The 12,845-nt window shown below is 37.4% G+C and overlaps 1 protein-coding gene across 3 annotated transcripts; it reads right to left on the bottom strand.

Annotated features, from left to right (window-relative positions):
- Positions 1-2,526: 2,526 nt before the first annotated feature.
- On the bottom strand, positions 2,527-12,015 carry LOC132034398 (uncharacterized). 3 transcript variants are annotated; one of them, XR_009409078.1, is made up of 3 exons: positions 11,252-11,979; positions 4,286-6,360; positions 2,692-4,239 (listed from the first exon to the last, which is right to left on the bottom strand). XR_009409078.1 is itself a non-coding variant. In XM_059424750.1 (2 exons), the coding sequence occupies exon 2, from the start codon at positions 8,129-8,131 to the stop codon at positions 7,265-7,267; it is 867 nt and encodes a 288-aa protein (XP_059280733.1). In that variant the 5' UTR covers positions 8,132-8,199; positions 11,252-11,922; the 3' UTR covers positions 6,889-7,264. The 3 variants fall into 3 exon arrangements, 1 of the variants encoding a protein (XP_059280733.1); XR_009409081.1 differs by lacking the exons at positions 2,692-4,239; positions 4,286-6,360 and adding an exon at positions 2,527-2,628 and having other exon boundaries at positions 11,252-12,015; XM_059424750.1 differs by lacking the exons at positions 2,692-4,239; positions 4,286-6,360 and adding an exon at positions 6,889-8,199 and having other exon boundaries at positions 11,252-11,922.
- Positions 12,016-12,845: the final 830 nt, after the last annotated feature.

Here is a 12,845-nt window from a genome sequence, read left to right as displayed (position 1 = left end):
CATTGTATGTAATCGTAGTTGATTGAGCATGAAATTTAAGAAAGAAAAAAGACTTATGAATTGTGTCACACCCCTTTTCCCCCACAAAAATGATTTATTAATGTTAAGTGCAAAAGGGTTTCAAATCGAAAGTGACGAAAATTGTGTTTCGAAAAGGGATTTTATTTAAAGAAAAAGAGTCGCCACCTGGCATCGAGTTTTGGTGTGTCAAGTCACCGTAAAATCAATATCTCTTTCAAAACAAGTTTGACTCTAAAAACTGATCAGCGACAGAGATTCCGATTAAGAAATTTTGTTGACCGAGGGGAAGGTGTGAGGCATCCCTTGAGTCATGTGGTTTTAGCACGGTCGCTTTAATTAACTTGTATTGGCTTAAATAGAAACTCAATCACGTAAACTCCCATAAAACAAACACACATGAGAAAAGCTCAAAAAATAAAGTCTAAATTATTACAACCCGAAATAAAAAAATAAAAAAACGAGAAAATAAACCTATACTACCCTATGCTAAACTTATACTAAGCTATCCCCGACATTCCGGGGTCTTCTCCGCTTACGGCCTCCAATTTTACAAAGTACTTCGGGGCATTCCCCGGATAAATACATAATATTCGAAAGCGAGTAAAAGCGCACAAGAAATTAAACAGTCCTAAATTTGCCTATCAACCCAACAATCAAAGACATGGATGAAATTAATGTTAAGCCCAAAATTCTTCTTCCAATTTTAGCCAAACAGCATGCGGCCCATTTGATTAATTAAAATCTCAACCCAGCCCATACGATTAACTCATTTAATTACTCCAATAATCAATTCCATGACCCAATTAATCCAAATCAAATGATAACCTTTAAGACCCCACTTTTCTTCAAAAAAAAAAAAAAAAGCAAATGATAAAGCTAAAAAAAAGTAGGCTAATCAAACATGGGACACTTCTATTCAAGCATTTAGAATAACAAAGAAATGAACCATTGAGTAGAGTTAGAATTGGACCTTTGTGTATATCAATTTAACTCTGAAATTGCTGCAACTCAGATGATTGAACTGAGCAACGGAGCCGACCGAAAATCTCGACAGAAGAACCTCAATGAACGACCTTAACTACGAGAACTCAAACGAAACCCCAAACTTCAACACAATGTGAATGGATAAAAATCCTAGAGCTCCAAATAGAAAATCGGCTAAAGCTATTAGTAGCAGGGCATGAAGGGGATGGTGTTTGATTTAACGGTGGGTGTTGGTTGGTTTAGCGACGGAAACACAGTGGTGTTATTTGGATGGTGGAACTGGGTGATTCACCGTGGTTTTGTGATTTGGGTGTTAAAAAGTAAAAATGGAAAATGATGGAGATGAGTATGTGTCTAGCTTGGAGGAAACGAAAAATAGAGTGTGTGCTTAAGGTGAATAAAAAATTTGAAGAAGATGATGATGAGGATATTTTGTTATCTGTTCTGTCCGTCTCCCTCTATCTGTGCCTCTCTTTTCTCGTGTCTCTGTGTGTGTTTGAGATGAAGATGATGATGATTTTTTTTTTCGGTCTATCTCTCTATCCGTTTTTCTATATAAAAAATCATTCCACCCCTATTGTGCGATATACTGATGGCGATGGAAATGGGCGGGGGTCCCACACAAAATATCCTCTCCTAAGATTAGGAAAAAAACGTGACCCTTTCCCTATTTTTGTGATAAGATTTGTTATGACCCTTGGTTATTTTGTGGTGAGGTGGTATAATCACATTTGTTCCTTTCTCCCTTTTTGACATCTTTTTTTATTTACCTTTTATTTAAATGCAAAAATGAGAAATACTTAATAACTATTCCTAGATAGAGAAAAATATACTATTTAAAAGAAAATAACTAGCTAAACAAAATTAAATCCTAAAAAAACATAGTTTTGTAATTTTTCATTCTTTTGAACCCAAAACTTATACTCTAAAAATAGTAAATATTTTTTTTGCTTTTTGATTCTCGCAAATAAGCCTACTAAAATAAAAATAGAACAAAATCGACACATCAAAAAATAAAAATTAAAAGAAATATTTAGACACTATAAGGTGAAACATTCGGGGAGGGTCAAAATTACGTGTCTACAGCCTGTCCCTCTTTGGCTGGGGAAGCGCAGAGTTCTCAGACAAAGATGTAGACAACGAGACAAATTTTGACCCGACTATCATTTGGAGGACGAGAAAGGAACGGAACAAAAATATGACCGAGCCTTGGTTTTGGGCATCCTACATATCCCGGGTTATAAGAGAATCAGGTCTCGTGTAGTTCAAGAGGTCAGAAGGGTGACGAGACATACTGAGTTGGGGAGTCAAGTGAGGTCCTGTCGAGGTTCCGGTCCGCGGCTCCTGTTATTACATCAAAATGAAAACAAAAGTTAAAAAGAAAATACAAGTACAAGATCCTATCTATGCCGCTTTTCTTAAATATTGACTTGAATCTTCATGCTTTCCCAAGTGGTGAGATAAGCATTCTGATCTCGAAAATAAACCCTATTCTTCAGACGGGGCACCTGCTACTTATGACTGAACTTGAAGTTTGAAGATGTCCCTATTCTCCAGGGGGGCTCCTGACTTGTTTCCATTCTTTAGGTGGGTCCTGACTTGCTTTCATTCTTCAGGTGGGTCCTATAAATCATCAAAGACAAACAACACGAATAAAAATCTTCTATCCCAGTTTGCACCAAGAAATTTTTGTGAGTGTTAGCAAAATCATAAACTATATGTAATGTAATTCAACGATGAAAATAAAATCAAATGTACTAACTAGGAAGTGCATCTCCCAGGGGTGAATCTGAAAACTCAAACTAGGAAGTGCGCCTCCTAGGACTAATGAATCCAATTAGGAAGTGCGTCTCCTAAAAGCTAAACGTGAAAAGCCCAAACTAAGAAGTGCGTCTTTTAAGGGTTAAACCGAAATATTCTGACTAGGAAGTGCGTCTCCTAGGTGTTACGGTTTAAATTAGGAAGTGCGTCTCCTAAAAGCAAAATCTGAAAGACCCAGACTAAGAAGTGCGCCTTTTAGGGGTTAAACTGAAATACTTTGACTAGGAAGTGCGTCTCCTAGGTGTAATGGTTCAAATGAGGAAGTGCGTCTCCTAAAAGCAAAAACTGAAAGACCCAGACTAAGAAGTGCATCTCTTAGGGGTTAAACTGAAAGACTTGACTAGGAAGTGCATCTCCTAAGAGTAGAGGTTTGCATTAGGAAGTGCGTCTCCTAAAGTCAAAAACTAGAAAAACCCAGACTAAGAAGTGCATCTCTTAGGGGTTAAACCGAAAGACTCGACTAGGAAGTGCTTCTCCTAGGAGTAGAGGTTCGCATTAGGAAGTGCGTCTCCTAAAGTCAAAAACCAGAAATATCCAAAACTAGGAAGTGCGTCTGTTATGAGGTATGGTTCAAATTAGGAAGTGCGTCTCCTAAACGTAAAAACTGAAAGACCCAGACTAAGAAGTGCATCTCTTAGGAGTTAAACTGAAAGACTCGACTAGGAAGCGCGTCTCCTAGGGGTTAAACTGAAAGACTCGACTAGGAAGTGCTTCTCTTATGAGTTATGGTTCAAATTAAGAAGTGCGTCTCCTAAAAGAAAAACCTGAAAGACCCAGACTAAGAAGTGCATCTCTTAGGGGTTAAATTGAAAGACTCGACTAGGAAATGTGTCTCCTAGGAGTAGATGTTTGCATTAAGAAGTGCGTCTCCTAAGGTCAAAAACCAGAAAGACTCAGACTAAGAAGTGCATCTCTCAGCGGTTAAACTGAAAGACTCAACTAGAAAGTGCGTCTCTTAGGAGTAAAGGTTTGCATTAGGAAGTGCTCCTAAAGTCAAAAACTAGAAATATCCAAAACTAGGAAGTGCGTCTCCTATAAGTTAAGGTTCAAATTAGGAAGTACGTCTCCTAAACGTAAAAACTGAAAGACCCAGACTAAGAAGTGCATCTCTTGGGGGTTAAACTGAAAGACTCGACTAGGAAGTGCGCCTCCTAGGAGTAAAGGTTCGCATTAGGGAGTGCGTCTCTTAAAGTCAAAAACCAAAAATATCCAAAACTAGGAAGTGCGTCTCTTATGAGTTATGGTTCAAATTAGGAAGTGCATCTCCTAAACGTAAAAACTGAATGACCTAGACTAAGAAGTGCATCTCTTAGGGTTAAACCGAAAGACTCGACTAGGAAGTGCGTCTCCTAGGAGTAAAGGTTCGCATTAGGAAGTGCGTCTCCTAAAGTCAAAAACCAGAAATATCCAAAACTAGGAAGTGTGTCTCCTAAAGTCAAAAACCAAAAATATCCAAAACTAGGAAGTGCGTCTCCTATGAGTTATGGTTCAAATTAGGAAGTGCGTCTCCTAAACGTAAAAACTAAAAGACCCAGACTAATAAGTGCATCTCTTAGGGGTTAAACTGAAAGACTCGACTAGGAAGTGCATCTCCTAGGAGTAGAGCTTTGGGTTAGGAAGTGCGTCTCCTACAACCCGGACTAGGAAGTGCGTCTCCTAAGGGTGATAGTATTCATAATTGAAAAGTTGATCAATTTTTGTTTCTTGCAAACCTATGTTGTGACATTGCCTTTTACATCGGCAAAAATGAGACGTTGTGCCTTTTGAAGCTTTGAACCTTTGATCTGAGGATAACATCCATTCCTGTTTCAAACAAATAAAAATTGTGAGTTTTAAAATGTTGTGGTTGGTTTGGCGCCTTGGTTCTGAAGGTGATTGCTCATGCACTTGTCCTATTTAGATGTGATTTCAAATAGTCAATGCTCGTTGTCGGCTCGTTGGACCACTGACCCAAACTCTGGCTACCGGTGTGACTTTCTTACTTTAAACCAATACCAACACCTCTGTTTCATGGTTCCTATTAATTCAAACTCTACTGATCCCTTATATTTTCATGACTCCAGAACCTATCAACGAACGATAACTCATTGGGTACTCTACCCCACTTTGAATCATGTTACCTCTACGTGCTAGACAGATGTTTTGCTTCGCAATTGGAAAAGCTGGTAGCAAGTCTTGAAATCCTTTCTCCACTCGTTCTACATGGATTGACTCAACGAAACAAAACAAAAGAAGTAAAAGATGTAGAAATGGAAAGAAGCGATATTCAACAAGAAATATCCCTTATTGGGAGAAAAGGAAAGAAGACACTTATCTGAATGTGGTCGCTGGCTCTAATGGTCATGACATGCATTTTGGATTGAGCGGCCTGATCTGTTCAATCAATCTATTCTTTAACTCCTGTTGTGCTCTCATAACTTGTTTTGAAATTAGGCTTTCGCATCCCGACTTCTTCATCAGGTTCATGACTCTCATTCGGCTAGTGGTGCTCCGAAGATTTTTCACCACTAAACCTCTCTCATTTTCAATTCTCTCAACTCACCATCGCCTTACGGTGCCCATGAGATTTTTCACCAATAAGACTCTCTCATTTTTAATTCTCTCAACTCACCGTCGCCTTATGGTGCCTATGAAGATTTTCACTAGTAAGACTCTCTCATTTTCATTTTTTCTCCCACTTCCCTTATGCTAATGCAGGCAAGTGATGATCATGATGCAAATGTCTTATGCTCATAGCGTGCTCAGCCTTGACATTCTCAACGATTGATCTGAAGGTCTTTTCTTTGGTTGTAACGCGGCTTTTGGATAGGGTTGAACAAAAAGGGTGGCATGGAGGCTCGAAGACAACAACAAAAAATAATGAGGGTGAGATTTACAACTTGGGAATCGACTAAAAAGGAAGAATAAATTCTGTCCCAGTTTCTTTGAAATGAGAAATTTTGAATTTTCTTTGGTTGGACCGAACCTCAGAATAGGGTTGCCTACGTATCTTGTCCAGACAAGAATCAGGTCAGACGTAGTTCCGACAACTCATTTCTTGTGTTTTCTCTTCTTCTTCTTTTTTTTTTTTTTTTTTTTTTTTTTTTGGTGTGATTTTGTTTCCTTCTTTCTTTTTCTTTTCATTATCCTTCTATCTGTCTCTTTTTTTTTTTGGCTCTTTTCCAACTCTATTTTGATTCCAAAAGAGGGATATGAAAGAAAATAAAACTAAGGCTCAACAGGGGTAGCAAATGGTGACACAACATTGAGATAGCAGAATGAAATGCCTTCGTCATACCAATCCTTAAAAATGTCAAGCACAAAACACGCAATTTGAGAATGAGAAATAAGAATCATATAGTCTCTCTTCATAACAAATGCATTGTTGGATATTGTCTCCCACTTTTCCATCATACTTGTCTCCACTTGTTTCCTCAAATGTTCTTCTGCACAATTTTCAAGTTTCGGTGCATTTGTCCCTGGCTAGACCAGGTTTTCAGATCTGACCAAAAAATCCGCATGCATGCCATGTCATTAGAACCAGCCTGTAACAAACTGTACAAAAGAAAACTAAACCAAATGAATTAAAAATTTGACAAAAATAAAAACTTTTTTTTCCTTTATTTTTTCATTAAACAAAAAGGATAGAAGGGTTTGAACATTAAAACAAGCAAAGTAAAATCCAGATTACAACCCTGAATAATCCGGATAACAGAAAGAACGTCAAAACAAACTACCAATACTCCTTCCAAGTGGGAAAAGGAGTGACTTCCCTAATTGCTGAGCTTGGCACCTTAGCCACTAAGTTGCACATAAGCGTTGCTTGAACCATTATCAGCTTCAATCAAATTGTTCTCAGCAAACATGTTCTGGGTCCCTTTAACCAATTCATCATTATCAACTTCTGGAACTGAGACTGATAGCCTGGGGAGTTTTCCAGATGCCTCCCTTCTCTGTTTTCTCTTTTTTTTTTTTTGTATTCCGGCCTAGGTCGAAAGTTGGAGCTGGCACGAGGTCGGTATGCTTGTGGGAGCGGGTTGTGGAGCTAGTGTAGCCCATCGTTGGTAAGGATGTGGTTGAGCATATGGCTGCACACCACAGGAAAAGTATGGAAGAGGTGGCATGGGATATTGAGGGTCTTGTGAAGAGAAGTACTGTTGAGGTTGATTATATGGAGCTTGGGGATAGATTTGAGATTGTGGTTGGGTATATGAGTGAGGCGGTGCCCTCACGCCCCATGTCCTTATGGTACAACCATGGCTACATCGTCATTTTCCATCATATCCTTTAATCTTCCTGAACCATTTTGAGTTACTTTAGCATTTACTTTCATGTCAGCAAAATTAATGATACGCCCTGTTTTGATTCCATCTTCTATTATTTCCCCTATCTTAATAACCTCAATGAACGGTTTGCCCAGTGCTGAGAGCATGTGTTGATAGTATTCTTTGGTTTGAGCTTAAAGAAAAGTATCCACCACCTCACCTTCTGCCATTGGAGGCTTTACTCTAGCAGCCTCCTTTCTCCACCTAATGGCGAATTTCCTGAAACTTTCTGTAGATTTCTTCTGCACCTTGGTCATGGACATTTTATCTGGAGTAATGTCTATATCATACTGAAATTGTCGCACAAACTCTTGAGTCATGTCATCCCAAGTATGCCATTTAATGATATCTTGATCGGTGAGCCAATCCGAAGCTATTCCTGTTAAACTCTCGCTAAAGTAGGCTATAAGCATTTCGTCCTTACCTCCAGCTCCTCTCAATTGATTGCAATACCCCTTCAAGTGGACTAGAGGATCACCATGCCCATCAAACTTGTCAAATTGTGTAGTCTTAAAACCGGGGGGCAAATGAACATTAGGAAACATGCACAAGTCTTTGTATGAAACACTCTTATGACCATCTTGCAATTTTCTTATGGAACGCTCCAAGCTTTTCAATTTCCTAGTCATTTCCTCATCTTCTGCGGTACTAGTAAGATTTTCAATGTTAACGGGAGGCTCAAAGTGAGGGTACGTATCAGAGACTTTGAAAGTAGGTTCTGAAGTATAGGGTTGAGTATCCGGGGATTTGAACATGGGCTCACTGTTAGATGGATCACCTGACACAGTACGCAGAACTTGGATTAAGGTTGGCATAGTAGGGGAAATGTTTGGGAAGCCAGGAGGCGGTGGAGGTAGTGCCTGACCAGTCGTCCAAGCCCGATACATATTTGCCATGTGTTGTCTTAGCATTCTGACTTCTTCAGCTAACCCCGAGTTTTGGTCAACCAACTGTGGTTGAGCACTTGCATCAACCAAACTAGTGTCCTTGTTGGTTGCCATTCCCTTTTTGGTTTTCAACCTTGTGTTGTATGAATGAGTTACCAGCTTTAAAACCACAAACCAACCACCTTCAAAACATCATGAATGAAAGACAAACGGGTTAGGATATTTTATGTACATATTCACAATTATCAATTCCAGAATGATTCTAAGGGTAACAATGCCATTTTGGCATCATCCCAATTCCCGTTGGATTTGGCCTTCCTCTCTTTCATTTTTCATTTCCACACCTCTCGGTTCACTCGTTATTTTTCCTCTTTTTTTTTCCTCCGCTCTGTCACTACTCTTTTTTGCATTTTTTTGGAAAATAATTCGATTGAACCCGACTTTTATTGCCTACGTATCATGTTAAACATGAATCAGATCTTTGCGTAGTTCGGGAAGATACGACATACCTGTTTTTTTTTTTTTTTTTTTTTTTTTTTTTGGAATTTTTGAAGGAAAGAAGACCATAAAGACTCAAAAATCTTTTGGATTTATAAACTATCAAAAGAACTATATGAAAAATCTTTTTGACATTTTTTCTTAATTAATCTCTAACCCAAACTAAGGACGTTTCCATACAAGGGAAGAAAACTCGGCAATCTTTCTTATTTTTTTTTTCTTGAATTTTAAAATTCCGAAGGATTGAATCTTAAGCTAAGTAAAAGAAAATATTTTTTGGGGTTTTCAGATTTTTGATTTTCCTACAAAAGGAAGCCTAAAATAATCGAAGGGAGAAAAAATCTTTTTGTAATTTCTTTTTAAAAAAAGAGTGTGAACCAACTAATCTAAAAGATTCTTCTTCTTCTCTTTTTTTTTTTTTCAATTTTTATAATAAGGATCACGAAAACTCTTTTTTTTTTTTTTTGTTAGCATTTTTCTAATCAAAATACAACAACAACAACATACCCAGTTGGATCCCACAACGTGAGGTCTGGGGAGGGTAAAGTGTACGCAGACCTTACCCCCCACCTTGGAAGGTAGGGAGGCTGTTTCCGAAAGACCCTCGGCTCAAAAGAAAACAAGAAAAACAAGGAAAACAAGGGAAAAGAGTCAGATACGGACCAGCAAATCAAAACCATGTGATTTTTATTTCTAATCAAAATAAAAACTCTTTTTTTTTTTTTGAATTTTTGAATAAAAGTCACCGAACCCAATGAGGGTTGCCTACGTATCGTGGCCCCGAGAGACGGGAATCAGGTGTGCGTAGTTCGTGCCGATTAGACTGTTAAGGACATTTTGAAAAACTGACCCCTGACTCGAAAAGAACAACTATTTCTCTTTTTTTTTTTTCTTGCTTTCAAACATGGAATAAAACAAAAATAAAAATCTTTTTGGGTTTTTAACTAAGACATGCACTAAAGAGACTAAAACAAAACAATTTTTTTTTTTTAAGAAATAACGAAAGTAAAATCTTTTTGGAATTTTATTTTTTGAACAAAATGCATAGAAATAAGAAAATCTTTATTTTTTTTAATAAATGAAAGAAAGGGGAAAAATCTTTTGTTTTTTTCTTAAATAAAAGACGCTAAAACTCCTAAAGCTACGAAATTCTTTTCAACACCCACTACTAATTTCAAGCCTTCTCATTTTCTCATTTTTTCTTTTCAAACACTCCTCCCCAAAATCAGTTCGCCAAATGACCTTTTTACCCTCAAGATGCAACAAGTACCACATAGGGATGATTAATGCCTTTTTGGGCCACGAGCCCAGTTTGACATCATTTTGGGACAAGTCTCCTACAAAGGAACACGACACCAAGGATCGAGCCCTGCTAGGTTTATATGATATAATGCAAATAAGAGTGTCCCAAAGGCTGACCTAGGTTGGGGCTTACTAACAAGGCTGTTCGAGGAGGCACGTGGTCGATAGCGGCTGCTTTGCTTTCCGCCTACTCCACGCTTGAAATGCCCCCTCCCTAAAAATTTGGATGACTCTCGAAAAGGTCGTGTACGCTTACAACGTACTCCGAAACTTGTTACAGAAAGAATTGGGGGGTGGGGAGTGGGGGTGGGGTTATGCAAATGATGCCAGATATAAAAGCGGTAACAAGTAACGAAACGCGATAAACAAATAAACTCAGGAAAATAGCAAATAACGAAAACCGATTAACCAAGCAAAATGTTCACCCAAGAGTTTCTAACTAAGCCAATACGAGTCATTTTTTGAAAAGCTCGAATTCTAAAAGTCCCCATGGATTCGCCAGAGCTGTCACACCCCTTTTCCCCCCACAAAAATGATTTATTGATGTTAAGTGCAAAAGGGTTTTCAAATCGAAAGTGATGAAAATTGTGTTTCGAAAAGGGATTTTATTTAAAGAAAAAGAGTCGCCACCTGGCATCGAGTTTTGGTGTGCCAAGTCACCGTAAAATCAATATCCCTTTCAAAACAAGCTTGAATCTAAAAACTGATCAGCTACAGAGATTCCGATTAAGGAATTCTGTTGACCGAGGGGAAGGTGTGAGGCATCCCTCCAATCCTGTGGTTTTAGCACGGTCGTTTTAATTAACTCGTATTGGCTTTAATAGAAACTCAATCACGTAAACTCACATAAAACAAACACACACGAGAAAATCTCAAAAAATAAAGTCTAAATTATTACAACCCGAAATAAAAATGAAAAAAATAAAAATGTGAGCAAATAAAACCTATACTACCCTATGCTAAACTTATACTAAGCTATCCCCGACATCCCGGGGTCTTCTCCGCTTACGGCCTCCAATTTTACAAAGTACTTCGGGGCATTTCCCGGCTAAATATATAATATTCGAAAGCGAGTAAAAGCTCACAAGAAATTAAACGGTCCTAAATTTGCCTATCAACCCAACAATCAAAGACATGGATGAAATTAATGTTAAGCCCAAAATTCGTCTCCCAATTTTAGCCAAACAGCATGCGGCCCATTTGATTAATTAAAATCTCAACCCCACACGATTAACTCATTTAATTACTCCAAAAATCAATTCCATAACCCAATTAATCCAAATCAAATGACAACCTTTAAGACCCCACTTTTCTTAAAAAAAAAAACAGCAAATGATAAAGCTAAAATAAGTAGGCTAATCAAACATGGGACACTTCTATTCAAGCATTTAGAATAACAAACAAATGAACCATTGAGTAGAGTTAGAATTGGACCTCTGTGTATATCAATTTAACTCTGAAATTGCTGCAACTCAGATGATTGAACTGAGCAACGGAGCCGACCGGAAATCTCGACAGAAGAACCTCAACCAATGACCTTAACTACGGGAACTCAAACGAAACCCCAAACTTTAACACAATGTGAACGGATAAAAAACCTAGATCTCCAAACAGAAAATCGGCTAAAGCTATTAGTAGCAGGGCATGAAGGGGATGGTGGTTGATTTAACGGTGGGTGTTGGTTGGTTTAGAGATGGAACACAGTGGTGGTATTTTGACGGTGGAACTGGGTTGTTCGGTTTACGGTGGTTCATGGTGGTTTTGTGATTTGGGTTTTAAAAAGTAAAAATGGAAAATGATGGAGATGAGTATGTGTCTAGCTTGGAGGAAACGAAAAACAGAGCCCCCCCAAAAATGGAGTGTGTGCTTAAGGTGAATAAAAAATTTGAAGAAGATGATGTTGAGGATATTTTGTTATCTGTTCTGTCCGTCTCCCTCTATTTGTGCCTCTCTTTTCTCGTGTCTCTGTGTGTGTTTGAGATGAAGATGATGATGATTTTTTTTTTCGGTCTATCTCTCTATCCGTTTTTCTATACAAAAAATCATTCCACCCCTATTGTGTGATATACTGATGATGATGGAAATGGGCGGGGGTGCCACACAAAATATCCTCTCCCAAGATTAGGAAAAAAACGTGACCCCTTCACCCTTTTTGTGATAAGATTTGTTATGACCCTTTGTCATTTTGTGGTGAGGTGGTATAATCACATTTGCTTCTTTCTCCCTTTTGTCATCTTTTTTTATTTACCTTTTATTTAAGCGCAAAAATGAGAAATACTTAATAACTATTTCTAGATAGAGAAAAATATACTATTTAAAAGAAAATAACTAGCTAAACAAAAGTAAATCCTAAAAAAATATATTTTTGTAATTTTTCATTCTTTTGAACTCAAAACTTATACTCTAAAAATAGTAAATATTTTTTTTTGCTTTTTGATTCTCGCAAATAAGCCTACTAAAATAAAAATAGAACAAAATCAACACATCAAAAAATAAAAATTAAAAGAAATATTTAGACACTATAAGGTGAAACATTCGGGGAGGGTCAAAATTACGTGTCTACAAATTGTAGTCTAAAACAAACAACAAACATTTATTTGATCATAAATCATTTCATTAAAGTAAACTGATAAGTCTAAAGTAAAATTATTTTTAAGTACAAAAATGTATCATTCTTACTTGTAAGTTCTAGGTGAACTCGACCTATATGGTTGTGTGAATCCTTTTAATAATAGGTATCTGAAATGCTGCTAATTTTTTGTTATTTTATTAATGTAGCATCTAGGCAATTTACTAAAATGTAAAGTCATGATCGATTCTCCATTGTTTTGCATTATATGATTTAGAGTTATCATCTTGATTTTAAGCAATTATATATGTATCTTCTGTTATACGTACATTTGCAAGGTTTGAATTCCTCTAATTTTATCGATCTTTTGATTGTAGGTGCTTCTGCAATACGAGAAGTAGGACTCACATTCTTTCCTCATAAAATAAATTAAGAATCCAATTTGATAAGCATGAACGG

Source organism: Lycium ferocissimum, chromosome 2, assembly GCF_029784015.1.
Source record: "Lycium ferocissimum isolate CSIRO_LF1 chromosome 2, AGI_CSIRO_Lferr_CH_V1, whole genome shotgun sequence".
In the NCBI taxonomy this organism is placed as follows: domain Eukaryota; kingdom Viridiplantae; phylum Streptophyta; class Magnoliopsida; order Solanales; family Solanaceae; genus Lycium; species Lycium ferocissimum.
This window is presented reverse-complemented; position numbering and strand designations above follow the sequence as displayed.